Below are 17,762 nucleotides of genomic sequence, written 5' to 3' on the forward strand. Positions count from 1 at the left end.
ATTGATGAATAAATAAATGTAATTTAATCCAAAACCAATAATTCAATCGTGCCTAGTTAGCATGATTACCATAAAGCCAGGGAATAAAATAATGAGACATAAATCTCTAAGTAAACCTACAATCTTGTGAGAGAAAACACATTTCGGAGTGTAGTAATGTTAGGTCTCGTGGAGGGCAGACAGGTGACAAGGAGATAGCTAAGGGTGGAGTGCAAAAACCAAATTGTAGCTAGGAACCAAACTGTAGCTAGGAATTGTTCTCTGGTGAGAACATAAACAGGAAAAAGTTCCTAGTAACCTTTTAATGGACCTAGAGCTTATTACCATCTAATTAGCATAACATGAGTAGAGATTCATGAAGGATTCTGGGGAAGATGCAGCACAGAAAGGGAAATGGTTACATGACCAACCTGTTAGTAACCTATTATATAATACCAACCTGTCAATCATTCCCAAAGCAGGAAATGACAACGAATCCTGCCAGGAGAATGGCGGGCCAAACTAGTGAGCTTATAAAAGGCAGCATGTGTTCACGCAGATTTTTCTCCACTCACGAAGACTGACCCATTCCACTCTCTCTAAAATGCATTTTCATTTTGTGTAGCTTCCTTTTTTACTTTCATTCTTTCTTTTATGTGATAAAATGTATAAAACTGCTCTGTGTTTGTGATCACTCCATCATCGACTCCACTGGGAACCAGGGGACATCCACGCAGATGAACCTCACCGTAACTGCTGCAGTGTAAGAGCACATCCAGGGCATTGGGAGCATAGAAGATGCTGAAATTTAGTGGATCCAGGGGGAGAATGGTGATGAAAATGTGAAGCTTTCATTAGAATGTAAAGAATTAGGAAACCTTCACAGACGGATATGGAAGAAAGGCAAAAACACAAAGGGAAGGAAATTATTTACTTTTAAAAACCTAGGGTATGAGAAACAGAATATAGGAGTGGAAAAGAAACTAGTATCTGGTTTCGGAGGCCTTTTTTGTGTGTAGGAAATGGGTAGTACTTGTCTGAACTAGAGACCCTGGAAACATTACTCTTAAAGGATTGTATTTGGAGAAATGAATTATTCATCCCACTAGTCAGTCTCAGTTGAGTTTACTGTTGCTTACTATGTACCAGGTAGTATTCGAAGTTTATATGTATTTATCCATTTAATCCTCATGACAATCCTACAAGGAAATTTCTACCAGTGTCCCCATTCCACACATGGGAAAACTGAAGTACGATAATGTTAAGTAACTTGCCCAAGCTCAATCAACTTAAGAGTGGAATCAAAGGTTCAACCTACGTCAAAGGCATGTTGTAAAGGAGGCCACTGCACTTTCACTGCATGTCTCTACTGAAGATGAGAAGCAGAGTAGAAGCAAGAAAGTGGGCAACTAGGGATGGATTTGGAAAACATCTTGGAGAGCCCTGCTGATTGAATGTGGAGATAAAGCAAGAGTGCTGAGTGAAAATTAAACGATGCTGTTAATGAAATTAGAAAAAAAAGAGGAAAAGCATGTTTGGAGGAAATGATAAGATTGTTGTGAATATGCTGAACTTGAACTTGGCAGGATCAATTAGGTAGCTATGTCTAGTAGGAAGTTGGAAGTTTGAGTCTGGAGTTTACTCAGCTAGGAAAACACTAGGGTCAAGATAGTCCCACACTTGCCTCGGGCACAAAATTAAGGGATGGCAAAAAAAAAAGGGATCAAAATATTTTAATAATCAAATATTTTAATATATAAAATAGTATTTTTAAAATTTTTTAAATGTTATTTTTTATCATGATACTTTGCATTACTGTTGATTTTTAAAAACTCTGCCTTTAAATAGTATTTATCTTGATTGCCAAGGCTTTTGGTTTGCTTTTTATTTGTTTGTTTTTTGTTTGTTTGTTCTGGTGCTTCCTTAAATTTTTCATCCCAGGTGTGTGTCTTACTTGCCTCGCCCTAGTCCTGGCCTAAGCTAGAAAGAATTTTACTCTTGTCTATGCAAAAATTCCTTATTCTTTTTTCAAGAAAGGAATGGTCACTAAAATTGAAACTGAACTTAAGTGATAACTCTGATTTCTAAATTATCTTAGGTCTAGAGCACCAGTTCTCATACTTTTTCCCTAGAGGGAGGAAGAGAACACATGATTTCACTCTACAGATAAGGAAACCAAGAGATATAACGGCTCAATGACAAAGTTAAAACCAAATTTCTTAGTGCTGCATGGGGCACACTAGATCAGAAGCTTCTCTAGGTACAAGTTGGAAGAAAATAAAAATATAAGGTATTTTTAAGTGAACAAAGCTTGGCCAAGTAATTTGGATTGAAAGAATAAGCTGTTTGGAAAGAGCAAGTACTTTTGAATTAGAGAGAGTGTACTTGAATTCCCCTTTGGCTCCTCACCAGCTGGGTGACCCGCGGCAAGTTTCAAAGCCTTACTCAGTTTCCTCATCTGTAAAATGAGGCTTATCATATCCACCTTTCATTGTTTTGGTTAGGAGGACAAAAAGAGAACGTAGCTAATAAAATTTATTAAGATGTCAACCTATAACAGAGCATGAATACAAAATAGGAAAATTCCAGGAGATCTTATTTTTAGAAGCTGTATGTAGAAGTGGAGAGGCAGAGAAACCAAAAGGGATAGTGCATGTGAGGGGACGGTTGCTGGGACCCAAAAGCAAAGAAAAAGTCACAGTGACCTGTGGTGGAGGGAACCAAGAAAATAAATATTCTGATCTCACTTTTCTCTTTCCCTCTAGTCTGTAGGCAAGCCCCAAGGTAGAGGGTATCAGAGCCCTTGCAGTTCAGCCTCAGGGGAAAACCGCAGGGTGCAGAAGCATGGAGAAGGTATCTAAAGGAGCAAAAGCACACCACCACATAATAATAGGTCCTAATTACTGAGCATTTCCTATGTAGCAGATACAAATGCTTTATTGTGTCGACTCATTTAATCCAAATAACAACCTTATAAGGCAAATGCTATTATTTTCCCACTTATAAATGAGGAACTGGAAACCTGCTACATTTAAATGACTTGCTGAAATCTTCAGAACTACAGATGGAGGCAGGAATTAAATCAAGGTACCCTGTGCTCTAGCCAATCATTCCCAAAGATCAATAAACGGTAGTGATTGGTTTCATAATTATTATTACTGTCATCAAAATTATTTAATTCCGGCCGGGCGCGGTGGCTCACGCCTGTAATCCTAGCACTCTGGGAGGCCAAGGCGGGCGGATCGTTTGAGCTCAGGAGTTCGAGACCAGCCTGAGCAAGAGTGAGACCCCGTCTCTACTAAAAAATAGAAAGAAATTATCTGGCCAACCAAAATTATATACAGAAAAAATTAGCTGGGCATGGTGGCGCATGCCTGTAGTCCCAGCTACTTGGGAGGCTGAGGCAGTAGGATCGCTTAAGCCCAGGAGTTTGAGGTTGCTGTGAGCTAGGCTGATGCCACGGCACTCACTCTAGCCCAGGCGACAGAGCGAGACTGTCTCAAAAAAAAAAAAAAAAAAAAATTATTTAATTCCAACCACTCTAGCAATTATATTTCTAGGAATTTATCTCACAGTCATAATATTGCATATCCATAATAAAGTATATTCAAAAATGTTCTTTGCAACACTGTATTGGCAAAATATAGACAAAATTAAATGCCTAACATTAGGACTCAGAAACTGATACCGCAAAATATGGCACTTTAACAAATGCTGAACTGAAGAAGACTCAAGGTATCTCTGACCGGCCCTCCTTACCCAATCCTCTCTATCCCAAAGCATAGGATGAAGTCGTTGTCTGAAGTTCTCTTATCTGCCTGGACCCATCAAAGAAGAAAACTATTATCTGTGGTCCTATCTCTGAGTTTTCATTAACTGAATTCATATCACAGGAAGAAATATGTAAGTCAACAGACAACACACCTGGACAGACTTTTGTCACAAGCCATTGTCTGCTCTGCAGGTCCAACAGACTTTGTCCCAGGCCATTGTATGTTCTTCAAGCCCACTGAATTCCCCTAGAAATCATTTACTACCCCCCTAAAATCATCCACACCTCCCCATCTCCGTTTCCCCTCTGAAGAAGGCTATATGTCCACTTGGACTCCATTGTGTTGTAGGTCAATCACTCTGTGATTTTCCCGCAGGCATATTAATATGTTTGCATGCCATTTCTCCTGTTAATCTGCCTTTTGTGAGTTGATTTTTCAGCAAACCTTCAGAGGTGGAGAAGGAAGTTTTCCCTTGGCCCCTACACTATGAACCTGGACAGACTAAATAAATTATAGTACTTTTAGAAGATGGGATACCATGTGGTTGGTAAAAAGAGGTAGCTCTATGAGTAGTGTATATTGATCACACACACACACACACACACGTACAATTTATTCCCTCATTTGTTGCCATGGGAAATGTCCTTTCTTGAAGTGGGTATAATCAGGAGGTTCTATGAGTGTCTCCTGATCTCAAGGCACAGGCACACATGCACACACACACAGATTCAAAACGCTGTGTATGTTACCATTTCTGTTAAATAAATAAAAATAACTGTATTACCTATATTCTTGTTGATAAAAGAGTATTTCTGGAAAAATACCTAAGAAACTGGTAACTTAGTACCTTTGGGGAAAGCAACTGGGTGGCAGAGTGAAATGGAGATAAATTTTTATCGCACACATTTGTATTCTTAATTTTTACCACAGTCATGTAATAACCTACTTAAAAACACAAATTATTTAAGGGAAAAATCTAGTTGTACATTATTAGTGACCTTCCAGGGACTTTTGTAATCTGGGAAACAGAGTAAAAGAAAATTTACATGCATAAAAATCATCTTTCCTACTCTTTACATGCTGAGCGATTTGCTTTTTCAATAACAGCAGAATCCTTTGCCATCCCAGCTTCTGTTAAATGAATGCAAAATAAAGAGTAATTTTCCATCTCTGGTCTACAGTGCTTTGCCCATGCTGCAAAGGCAAAAACTGTAGGTAAAACAATGAGAAAATTAGCACCTCGAAGCTAGGTAAGAGGTAACTCAAAAGGCAGGCCAAGCATAAAATTACATCCACAAACAGCCCTACCTGAGAACATCCCAGGGGGCAGCTGCTGTTGTTTTCAGCAACTTTCTTGGCTGGAAGAGGCAGGTGGCAAGAGAGTTTAACCACCACTCCTGAACTCCTGGGATTTACAGAGAGACTTCGTCCCCTAGGTAGGACAGGTAGTCTTCCAGGGTTTCATCCTTTCCAAGAAACCTGACATGCTGCTTTTCATAGTACTTTCAAACAGGGAAGGCAGAGACAGACACTTTGGCCATCAGAAATGGAGAGATTGGCCAGTGACACTATGGAGACGATGATGAGCATGATTGTTGCTTGAAAAGCCAATGTATTTAAAAGGGCACATTAAAATTCTTCCAGCATGCCAGTGTGGCACAATCCTCTGCTCTCTAACGGCAGGTGCTTCTGTCAGCAGAGGAAGCCTTGTTCTAGGAAAGAACTACTCCAGAGGGCCAGAGGAACAGGTCCTGCTCCTCCTAGAGAAACGCTGACTCGAGGCCGAGGCCGTAGGGTAGGGCTGGTGCGCTCGCTCATCGCCCAAAGCCTCCTGACGGGCGCAACGGAGACCCAGCAATGACAGGATTAGCGCGGGGAGGGGAAACGCCCGCAGAAGAGGGGTGATGGGTATGCGTGGGGGAGCGCCAAGCAGTTTTAATCGTTAATCTCCTCCTTCCGTGGCCACAGAGAATGTCTGTCTTTGGAGGAGGCATTTCCAGGAGCCTCTCTAACCTCCCTCCGAGTCTCCGGCTCGCCGGCGCCGACGCCGCTCCTGCCTTGCGGGAGGGCGCGGCGCTTCCCGCGGGGGCGCGATCGCAGCTCGGGTGCGACTCCGGCCCGGGCCCCGGGCCCCTCCCGCGTGGGGCGCCGCCTCCCGGGAGGGCGAGCTCTATAAGTGACCGCGACCAGGGTCACGTCTGCAGGTCTCGGTTTAGTCCGACTCCACCGTGAACGAGGTCGTGCGCTCCTCCTACCCCCGCCCCAAGGCGCCGCGTGCCCGAGCCGTGCCCGAGCCATGCCCCACGAGCTGTGCCACCAGGAGTTCTCCCGGGCGGGCAGGCAGGCGGGCCTGCAGGTCTGGAGGGTGGAGAAGCTGGAGCTGGCGCCGGTGCCCGAGAGCGCGTACGGCGACTTCTACGTCGGGGATGCCTACCTGGTGCTGCACACGGCCAAGGCGAGCCGAGGCTTCGCCTACCGCCTGCACTTCTGGCTCGGTAAGGGGCGGCCGAGCGGGACCCGGCCCGCCCTGCCCGGGGCGCGGGGCGTGTAGGAGTCTGAGGGTTGAAGGCCTGGGGGCAAAGGGGACCCGCCGCGCCACTCGCGCCACCGCGGGGCGCCTCCTTCGGGCAGGACCCTCCTTCCCAGCCAAAGTCAACTCCCCGCCCGCTGCAAACGCGGGGCGCCGGGAAGTCCGGGGCAGATTTATCCTGCTGCCTTTGACCTTTGCCAAGTCCAGTTCCTGGACTTTTTGAGGCTGGTCCTCAGGCTTCTGCCTCTTTCACCTTCCAATCTCCAGACGCCACTGTTGCCCAGGAGCGCTGTCCCTGCGCCCCGGGCGCTGGCCAAGCCCCGCTCACCTTCCGACAAGTTCAGTCCTGATTTCCCTGTCAAGATGGAGATGAAGTCGAACAAGTTTGTGGGCGTCTGCTGCAGTTGGCAAGAAGTCCTTTTTTTTTTTCCCCCACCATAAATTTATGTTTATTTGTTGCCTTTGGGCACCAGTTTATATTTCTCTGTTACTTGCAGGGATTAGTGTCCTGGGCCTCTTTCAAACAGGATTCTGCCTGCACCTCGCTGCTTGCCAGGTTTGGCAGACAAAAACTCCTGTTTATCAGGGAGCTAGTGTCTTGGGATGGAAGCAGGAAAAGAAATGCAGATATTATCTGTATAAATAAATAGTTCTATATGGCTGATTTGTGTATTATTTAGGCAAGTCGCCTTGTTATTATTTATTAATTTATTATTTATGTTTTAACAAGGATGCAGTGTGGAACAAAAAGGCCCCTTCAGCAGTAGTAATTATTTTGGGTTGCATTCCTGCCGGGCTTTCAGGACACTGGGCCTTGTGTGTTCTACTTTTTCCACCTTCTACTTTTACTAGTAAACATCCTGAATGTCCACCCTCTCCCTATGAGGTCTTGCGCCAGTAGGCACACCCTGTCTAACAACATGCCGATTATGTGAGCCTATTACCTTTTTTTTTTAAAGACAGATTCTTGCTCTGTTGCTCCCTGGTAAAGTGCAGTGGTGTCATCATAGCTCACTGCAACCTCAAACGCCTGGGTTCCAGCGGTCCTCCTGCTTCAGCCTCCTGAGTAGCTGGGACTAAGGGCAGGCCCCATGACACCGCCACCCCATTCCCTTCCCCCTCTAATTTTTCTATTTTTAGTAGAGATGGGTCTGGCTCTTGCTCAAGCTGGTCTGGAACTCCTGAGTTCAAGCAATCCTTCCCCCCTGGGCTCTCAGAGCCCTTTTCCTTCTTTTAAAACTAGCTCACCTCTCCTGTGCTTGTGTTTATTTTTATTCCTAAGCTTAGAAGGTACACACACAGAATCACACACATATATTCTTACATTCTTGAAAGCCAACAATTTTATTTCTAACATTTGAAGCTTTTAACAAACAAAATAGTAGAAAACATTGACTAATGACTGTCTAAACATTGGCAAGTACCTGGAACAGGCGCTTGAGAAATTGAGAAATAAAAAGATAGAACGAAGATAGAATTTAAAATTACAACATTTGGTGTGAAAAAATTGTGTTAGCTTGAGGAGGCTGAGAAGGCTCGGTCTTGAGTTCTAAACTCATTTTAGTTTCCCATTGCATTGTCATTATTCCTATTATAATGTTATAATAGACAGTAATCTATTTATATTTATACCAGAAAACACTGAAACCTTAACCTATGTTCAAAGATGAACGATACCAGGTAGATTAATGATGTCTACACTGAAGTCTTTCCTTCCAGAACTTGGATCTGGAATGCATAAGAGTGTTTAAAATGCCACATTTGCCATTTGGGTGAATTAAAATGAGAAAGAATTCAGTGTCTTAATGTAGACAGCAATTAAGTTTGACTTTGTCAGAAGACTGCAAGTGGGTTTGAACACAATTCTCTAATTCTATAAATTCTTTCTCATACAAGTAGATTTCTTAAGCACTGTGTTTTGTAGGGTTTACAGATTCATTTTCGCTCTTAATTATTCCATTAGTGCTCATCAATTTCAAAAATATAATAGATAATGCTTTGGGCAGAAACATTTAGGATCTTAAAGATATGCTAAAACTGAAGTCAATAGTATGTTAATAGTAAGCTAATTCATTCAGTAAACATCAATGTGCCCACCACTGTGTAATGTACTTTTGCATATGAATAATTTATGACCCTTTTCTTAAGTTTCATCATCTCAAAGGTGCAATAAGACAAAACATGATATAACACCAGTAAAATGTGATAAGTACTGTGAAAGAGACACAAATGTCTGTGGTTATGGGGAAACACAGGAGCCTTGAGAGAAAACAAGGAAAGGAGAGTAATTAGGAGGGCTCTTGTTTCAAGAGAAAAATCACAGGGAGGTGGGAAAGCTTAAGGTAAAATATTTCAGCAGCTCTTCCTACTTCAGTTCCCTAAGCAAACTGAATTTTATTGGAAATAGTCTACCCTAAGATCTAAATTAAGATGAATCCATAAGGATTTTTTTTTTTTTTTTTTTTTTTTGAGACAGGGTCTCACTCTGTTGCCTGGGCTAGAGTGCCATGGTGTCAGCCTAGCTAACAGCAATCTCAAACTCCTGGGCTCAAGCAATCCTTCTGCCTCAGCCTCCAGAGTAGCTGGGATTACAGGCATGCACCACCATGCCCGGTTAATTTTTTCTATATATTTTCAGTTGTCCAGATAATTTCTTTCTATTTTTTAGTAGAGACGGGGTCTCACTCTTGCTCAGGCTGGTCTCGAACTCCTGACCTCAAGTGATCCTCCCACCTCAGCCTCCCAGAGTGCTAGGATTACAGGTGTGAGCCACCGCACCTGGCCAATCCATAAGGATTAATCAGAGAGACAGAATGAGAGAAAGTTCTAGTAAGGAGAGCTTCAGGGGAAAAAAACATTTGATTAAAGGAAATCAGCACATCAGTTGGAAGGAAGAGAAGAGAAGATAGAGTCAAACTGGGCTGAAAAAGTTGCATAGCACAGAAATGAAGAAACAGGTAGGAGTCAGAAAGGGAAACAGGAATAAGTTGTACCTACAATGAGAGAGAACAGAGGGAGAGTGATCTTTCCAGGTCTCTTCCTTGGTGTTTCCATAACACCCTGGCATAGTTCAGATTACTGTATGCACCACTTTGCATTAACATTGTATGCTTAAATGTAAGAAAAGTAAGAATTTATTGCATATAACTTAGAAATTTTGGCATTAGTCCTTCTTAAAAAACATTCCAGGTTTGTACCTAGCGGTTTAAGTGCATCTACCTTGTGCTTCTAGGTCCTTATAGCACCAAGTCAACGAGCAGGGCCAGCTGGTAAAACAGCTCTCTGTCACATCCCCAACCTTATGCTACCAGCACCTACCCTCACCCTTTCTCCTTGCCAGTTTTAACTTCGCATAAATAGATTTTAAAGCAACATGCATACATTTATCCTGTGACTAGTCTGTGCTTGGCCTTCTGCAAGTCACTGAAAATCCACAGGATTGAAGTACAATAAAAGGAACTTATACAAAGGGCTGGAGAGGATGCTGAGACACTGGATAACTTGCATTGCTGGGCCAGGAGTATGTACAATGGTATAGCACTCTGTAAAGGGTTTAGTAGTTTCTTACAAAACTAAACATCCAACTATCATATATGACCCGGCAACTGCATTCATGGGCACATATTCTGGAGGAGTAAAAATTTCTGTTCACGCAAAAACTTACACACAGATGTCCTTAGCGGCTTTATTTGAATAGCCAGAAATTGAAATCAGCCCAGATACACTTTAACAGGTGACTGGTTAAACAAGTTGTGACACATCTATACCTTTTGCTCTTGCTCTCATGGGGAAAGCATTCAGGCTTTCACCATTCAGTATTATGTTAGCTCTATGTTTTTTGTTTATGCTATTTATCAAGTTGAGGATGTTCCTCTCTGTTGCTAATTTGGCTATTTTTTTTTTTTATCACGAAAGGGTGTTGGATTACCCTAGTTGGTTTTTTTTTTTTTTGAGACAAGGTCTTGCTCTGTCACCCAGGCTGGTGTGCAGTGGCCCAATCATAGCTCACTGCAGCCTCAAACTCTTGGGCTCAAGCAATCCTCCTGCCTCAGCCTCCCAAGTAACTAAGACTACAAGTGTGCACCACCATACCCAGCTAAATTTTTTTTTATTTTTTGTAGAGATGCAGTCTCACTATGTTGCCCAGGCTGGTCTCCAATTTACGGCCTCAAGTAATTCTCCTGCTTCAGCCTCCTAAAGTGCTGGGTTACAGGTGTGAGCCACCATGCCTGGCTGACTCTCAGATATTACCATGTCTGGCTTACCCTAGTTTTTCACCTCTCTTTTTAGCTATATTTTATATATAAAATCATCATACTACCACAACAACTTCAGGAAGTTTTCAGCATATATATAAGTATAATATAATGTTAATATAACATAACAGAGCATAAAAGGCATTGGTAAAATCAGCATAGGGGAAATAATGAATGTCATCAGAATTCATAGGGGAAAACCAAATGAATTCATAAGCAGAGATTATACACAAATACAACTGAATTTGATTCTAATTTTCACATTCATAGGCTGATGTTCGCTTCATTAAGACCTTTCAACCTCTTTTGGGCAGGGACTCTGGTTTATTTATACTGATATTTCCTAGCCTAGCACATTATATAAACATCAGCAAATGAAAGCATAATTTAATTACCTTATTTAATATTTCCAGTTCATTTGTTAACTTCATGCCTGTCCATTTATATCTACCTAAAGAGATTCAGGTTTCAACTTGTAGTCAAGTAAGAATGTTTATGTCAAATACATCATCTTTAACACCTTTGGTATTAACCTTGATTTGAGATTATCTCTTAAAGCATCTGTGTACAAAATCTACATCTATATCTTAATTGGTATTCCCAGTTAGGGTTAGGAAAATGGGCAGAAGAATGACACTAGAGTCTTTTCAGACTACAGAATTGTCTCTGTGTTAAATACTTACCTTCGACCACAGCAAGATCACAAAATTGTTACCGTGTCAAGTATACTTCTAGCTGCTGATTCTTTCCTCTCAGAAGATATTTGGTACTCAGGTCTCCTTTGAAAGTAAGAGAGGAATTGTAAAGAAATCTTATTCTTTCTTTAATATAGCTAACTGATTTCCTTTCTTCAACTTTGGCTAATACTCTCAGGGTTGTTCAGGTGAACTATTAGATTGTTACAGCTTCTAAACTTTTATACATCCATTATCCATGGGGGAAATGAACACACTCTGATCACCACAAAGTTTTACTACTAATAAGAGTCTGAATATTAAAAATATCTACTAGTGTAGTTTCTAAGAGCCTGTGCTTCAGAATCATACAAACCTGTGTCTGTGTCCTTTTCTGCTAAAGGTCAGCTTTATGAACTCAGAAAAGTTACTCAGTCTCTGTAAGCCTGTTTCCTGTGTTGTAACATGGGAGAAAATAGTTTCTGCTTCATGCATTTGCTTGAGGATTAAATGAGATCATCCATGTTAATACACTACCACAGTGTCTGTCCCATAGTGAGAGTACTATAAATATATAAATGTTAGCTATTAAATGTTAGCTATTATTTCTAGAATCATTTATGATTTTTATACAGCTCAGATGCAGTAAGAGGTTTGAAGTATTTTTTAATAAAATTTGAGTCTCCCTCAGGATTGTCCTTGTTCTGACCATCATGTACAATGCAGATGCTGGTTCTTAGGAATTCTTTTGACCTCGGATATGATCTGTATTACAATTGTGAAAATTAAATGTATGCTGCATGTTAAATTCCTGGGACAATGCCACCTACATTAACACTTAATAAATGCCAGCATGCTGGTTCCTTTACTCTCCCTTTTCCTTCAGAGATTATTTCATTCAAGCAAAATAGAACTAAGATCAAATTGTATTCATTTTCCCATTCTAAAATCCACTTGCTTCCCTGAAATTAATTAATTATGGCCCATGATGTTCATATTCCTCACAAATACTAATTAACATGCTGACATTATAGAAGCCTAAGGATTGATGCTAATAAAGGCTAAACCAATTGCAAAATGTTTGCATAGCCTGGTATCATTGACTGTACCAAATGAGTGCTTACCTGAATATGTTGTTATCTTTCTTAGCACATTCAGACAGCAATGTTTCTTTTAAAAATTTTTTAAGGACCTAAAAAAAGCAAGAACAAAAACAATTTTTTTAGTTATTAGCAAAATAATATACCATTTCTGCTAAAAGATCTTTCTGCATAAGACTATTTGTCCTATCGATAAATAATTGAATTGAAAAATTCTAATTTATATCAGAAATTCTGCCTTAGTCCTTTTTCTTGCTTGATAATTGAGGTGCTCTCATTTGCTGTTTCAGGAAAGGAGTGCTCCCAGGATGAAAGCACAGCAGCTGCCATCTTCACTGTTCAGATGGATGACTATTTGGGTGGCAAGCCAGTGCAAAGTAGAGAACTTCAAGGCTACGAATCTACTGATTTTGTTGGCTATTTCAAAGGAGGTCTGAAATACAAGGTAAGCAGCATTCTCAAACAGTTTCCATTATGAACCCTTCTCTTCCTGTTCATCTGTGCCACGTCTTCATAAAATGAAAGTTCATTGAGGGCAGGGTTTTTTTCTTGTTTTGTCTTTGTTTAAATCTGTTTTGTTCACTGCTATCTCTCCAATACCTGCCAGACACATGGTGTTCAATGAATGTGGAATGTACAGTGCAATAAGTGAAATATACAAACTTGACTTAATTTGATAGGATAATATTTTTAAGAAAGTTAAGTGCTTTCAGTTATGTCTTCACAAAAAAGCCCTTTAATATTTTGTAAAGTTATTTCAATCATTAAATATTGGTAACTTGAATGTTAACAGTTTTCATTTTTGCTGTTCTAGAGAATCTCTGAATTTGCTGAAAGTAACTCAAGACTTTGGAATGGCAATTGTTCTGTAATATCTTAATACAGTATTTATAACAATTATAATTTCAGTTACTACAAAGAACTATACATGCATTTCCCAAATAGTGTGTGGTTTGATCTGAGAAATGATGCAATTGAAACCACTGAGCTGAAAATATGTGTGGTTCGGCCACACAAACCCAAATATGCATATAAGCACACACATACATACTCGCACACAATTTGCGGATATTGGTCTGCAGCACCAACGTATTGGCTTTACTTCTGAACATAAACAGACAAAAACAAATAGTTAAATAGTTCTATCTCTGTAAGGCAAGCTTCGGTAAAGGATAGCTTTTTCCTGGCATTCTCCCAGTGATCTTTGCAGTCTGGCCCTCCTTCACCGCTCCCGCCCCCTGCCCCACCATATGTGTTCAGTTAGAGTGTGAGGAACACCCTCGCCAGACAAACATTCCAGAAACAAGCCTTTCCAAAATCAAACATACTCCAGCAGGTGTTCTGCACACCCTACCACCCCACCCCTTGAGCATGTCACCCTAGTGCGGATCTGAAACTTCAGAGCTAAACTATAATTCTGACTATAATACTAAATTTGCCTATTAAGATGTCGGGGTTTATTTCTACCTTTACCTGTTCAGAGCCTCGGTTGAATATTTTGTGATACCATTGAGATCACAACAAAACACGTATATATTCTCTTATCTCTCTTGAAATCATTATTTCACTCTAGGCTGTTAAGCACCTTAAATATCAAACTATTACGTCTCATTGTATTTAATTGACAAGAGCTCATACAGTTTATGCCAAATGATCCTGAAACTTCCTTTATGTCAATAAAGCCAACATTTTAAATGGGCTGAGTCTTGGAGTTACCAAAAGCAGGTGTTGTGACATCATCCCAGTTTTGAACCCATTTTTGCCACATATGACTTGTTTGCTTTAAGGCAAATACTTGACCTTTCTGTGCTAAATTTCTTCAAATGTGCAGCGGGTATTATAACAGCTTTCTCATACAGGTGCTGTCAAGATTAAGGATTAAATTAAGTGATAAAATACCTATAGAGCAGCCATCCCCAACCTTTTTAGCACTGGGGACTGGTTTCATGGAAGACAATTTTTCCACAGAGTGGGAGTCAGGGGATGGTTTTGGGATAATTCAAGCACATTACATATATTGTGCACTTTATTTCTATTATTACATTGTAATATATAATGACATAATTATACAACTCACCATAATGCAGAATCAATGGGAGCCCTGAGCTTGTTTTCCTGAAACTAGGCTGTCCCATCTGGGGGTGATGGGAAACAGCGACTGATCTGACAGGAAGCAGAGCTCAGGTGGTGATGTAAGCAATGGGTAACAGCTGTAAATACAGATAAAGCTTCACTCACTCACCTCTTGCCGTGCGGCCTGGTTCCTAAGAGACCACAGACTGGTACTGGTCCGCGGCCCGGGGGTTGGGTACCGCAGCTACAGAGTACATAATCAACCAGTAGGTTGGGGATCGCAGCTACAGAGTATATAATCAACCAGTAGAGACTTGTTATTAATCCTGCTGGCTATTAACAGGACTTTTGAAGTAAAATTTCTAGATACATATTTGAAAGTGGACATGATAAAAGTAATTTTACAGTTATTGGATAATTATCTTCTAATTACCAACAGTAAAACCACCACAAATTAATGTGTTTTAGAAAGATGATGTTTGCAAATGGAGGTCAAATTTATCAGCAAGAAAATGAGTGCACTATCTTATCCTCAGTGACATTGAGCAGATGGCAACGTGCATTTGCAACAATCCTTGATAAGAAATGTGGAAGCAGAGATAATTTAACACCCAGAAGAGCAAATACGATTCTATTATGCTTAATTTCATCCCATTAGTAGTTCGAGGCTTATAGGAATATGCTAATCACGTCACTCATATTATCTCATTTAATACAAGCAACGTTGTGTTGCAGTTTCTATAGTTACCATTCTATTAAGATAAGTAAAGCACAGCTTTGAGAAGCTATGTAATTGTCATGATCTCATAGCTGTTATGTGAATGGGTGACCATCTGACTCTAGTGTCTAAGCTACTAATCATTATACTCTGACATTCTCAACGTACATAAATGGTTCAAATATTGGGGAAAATTTTTAAGAATACTCTACAAAACAAGCTATTGTGTCTATTTGGAGTGGGAAAAATTTGACAAAGCCTACCATTGCCAAGTCTGCAAAAGTCACATTTAGCTGCCGTATCCTAATGTAAAGATTTGGCTAGGAAACATTAAGACCATCTTCTTATCTCATGTGATTGACTTGTGTCATTTCTCTCTGAGGTCTTTTAGGGCCTGAGAAGGAGGTGTAGAGCACTATTACTTACCATTGCTCCCTTATATTAAATCTCTGGCTGACATACCTTTCCCAAGCTGAACAAGACTCTGCCCTCAGCCGTTACTGTAGATAGTGACCATCAGACATCTGCCAGCCAGTAAACCTGTATTTATGGTACCACTAGTTCAGAAGATCATCCACTTTGCTTTTATTCTGTCTTGTGAAAGTAGAAAGAGGCTGGAAGCTTTTAGGTTTAATGTAAACAGTATTCATAGAAGAATTACAGACATGTGCAACATATAGTATTTATTTTGTGCATTTGTGGCATCAAATATTAGAGACAAATTATTTTTTAAAAATTATGTTAAATTTTCAGACTGTATATCCCTCTGCAGGTTCACCCTATGAAATTAGCCTGAATGTTATATATGTATCTTCAGTCTAAATCTACTCTATATTTTATAACATTTTTAGATCACGGTGTCTTATTTTTTTATCAGAGCACAATGTACTTCTACTTTATTTTTAAAAAATTAAAATTGCCAAGATGGAAACTTACATTGATTTTTGTTTTATAATACTTAGCTCATTAAGCCAAGAAATGTGACAATCTTTGTGAAATTATGGATGGGAAATTATTATGTGTTCCTAAAATTTGTGGTTATAATTGTCCTGAAATCAACCTTTGACTTATAATAACAAAACTTTTCTGTTCATGGGGGCCTTTTCCTGGAGAAGGGAGAAAATTTAACACCAATGAACATTAAAAGAATGTGCTAACGACTACATGTGCAACCTAACCTCATCTTTTGGATTCACTGTATATGTTTATATAATAAATTTGAAAGTTGGCTTATTTTATAGATTGGTTAATACGGCTAATTTTTCTTACCATTATTATAGAGGCCTTTGATCTATCAATGACAGAGTTTTGTTTATACTGTAACTCAGTCACACACAGCACCTTATAATTAATTGTGGAAATAAAGAAATGGTTCCTAACATTTAATTAGGAAAAAAAAATGAAAAGATAAAAGATGATTGCAAATAATATAAGAAAATATAATTGATACAGGTAAAATTCTTACTTCAACATTTCTTTAACTCAATGTGATTGTATTTTATTTGCTTTGTTTTGTTTTGTTGTGGTGGGGATGTGCTATCAAGATACTGCATCTCTCCTGATTTAAAGTAAAAATACTCAGACCTAGCATATTTAATAAACTCTGTTTAGCAGAAAATAAAGAAAACATTTGATTTTTTTGAAATGTGAAAACAAGGACCATTCATAGGAGCAGCCTATCCCTGGCCAGCACTCAACTCTCCATCCTAACACTGTGACAGTGGGAATTTTGGGTGCCTCATTCTCTGGCTGCTGTCACCTGTACTTGTTACTTCTGACTCTCCTCTACTCTCCTTTCACTTTCTTGCCTGAAATCTGTGTTTGCCTTCTCACTCATTAATGGCTTGAAATCATTAGCGCCCAGAGGACAAGAGCCATGGCTGCTGCTTTTTGTGTATGCAGCAGTGTTTTTTATATGCTGAAGGTTCTCAGTAAATATTTTCAATTTTAAATTGAATTGTTAAAACAGGAAGAATAAGGAGACCGAATAAACCAACTTGTTGATTTACCAAGGAATTCTCTTTTCCTATGTAACTTTTCACGTGTGATAGGTAGCTATTTTATCTTGGCCCCACAGGCACAGTTTTGGCATAAACCCTTTGGTATTATGCTTTGCCTTGTCTGGTTGGAAGCCTCACCAGTTTTCTCTTTGTTCTGTGTTGTGTCTTTTCCCCCTTGTGCAGGCTGGGGGTGTGGCGTCTGGACTCAATCACGTTCTCACCAACGACCTGACCGCCCAGAGGCTGCTGCATGTGAAGGGTAGGAGAGTGGTCAGGGCCACAGAAGTTCCCCTCAGCTGGGACAGTTTCAACAAGGGCGACTGCTTCATCATTGACCTTGGCACCGTAAGTTTCCTATGCACACGTAGGTGTCTACAGGAACGTAAATTGTTTTCGGATCAAATCAAATGGACGTGTCATTGAAGACAATCACTTTTTCTATTTTCTGCACACAGGAAAGAGGTCATGGTTATGTGAGATGCAATCGTATCACATAGTAATTGGCAAATATTTAAATGACACATAAAGTGGGACTTCAAAGTTTTTATGTCTTTGATAGATTTAGTACAGAGTAGTGATTTAGTTTTTCCTACCATAGAACAGAAATTGAATAATATTTAATATATTTCCTCTTCTCTCTGAACAGAACTTCCTCTAAT

At 40.0% G+C, this 17,762-nt stretch overlaps 2 protein-coding genes across 2 annotated transcripts in view; both read left to right on the forward strand.

Annotated features, from left to right (window-relative positions):
* Positions 1–5,613, forward strand: part of LOC123646983 — a 37,094-nt gene extending 31,481 nt beyond the window's left edge. Inside the window, exon 6 of the mRNA XM_045564152.1 lies at positions 5,436–5,613. Within this exon, the coding sequence (XP_045420108.1) occupies positions 5,436–5,613 (178 nt within the window). The remainder of the gene's footprint in view (positions 1–5,435) is intronic.
* A 336-nt stretch (positions 5,614–5,949) lies between these two features.
* SCIN (scinderin) overlaps positions 5,950–17,762 on the forward strand; it is a 70,450-nt gene continuing 58,637 nt past the window's right edge. The window contains exons 1-3 of the mRNA XM_045564680.1: positions 5,950–6,247; positions 12,603–12,757; positions 17,287–17,448. Coding sequence (XP_045420636.1) covers positions 6,049–6,247; positions 12,603–12,757; positions 17,287–17,448 — 516 coding nt within the window. The 5' untranslated portion in view covers positions 5,950–6,048. The remainder of the gene's footprint in view (positions 6,248–12,602; positions 12,758–17,286; positions 17,449–17,762) is intronic.

Source organism: Lemur catta, chromosome 11 (genome assembly GCF_020740605.2).
Source record: "Lemur catta isolate mLemCat1 chromosome 11, mLemCat1.pri, whole genome shotgun sequence".
Taxonomy (NCBI): domain Eukaryota; kingdom Metazoa; phylum Chordata; class Mammalia; order Primates; family Lemuridae; genus Lemur; species Lemur catta.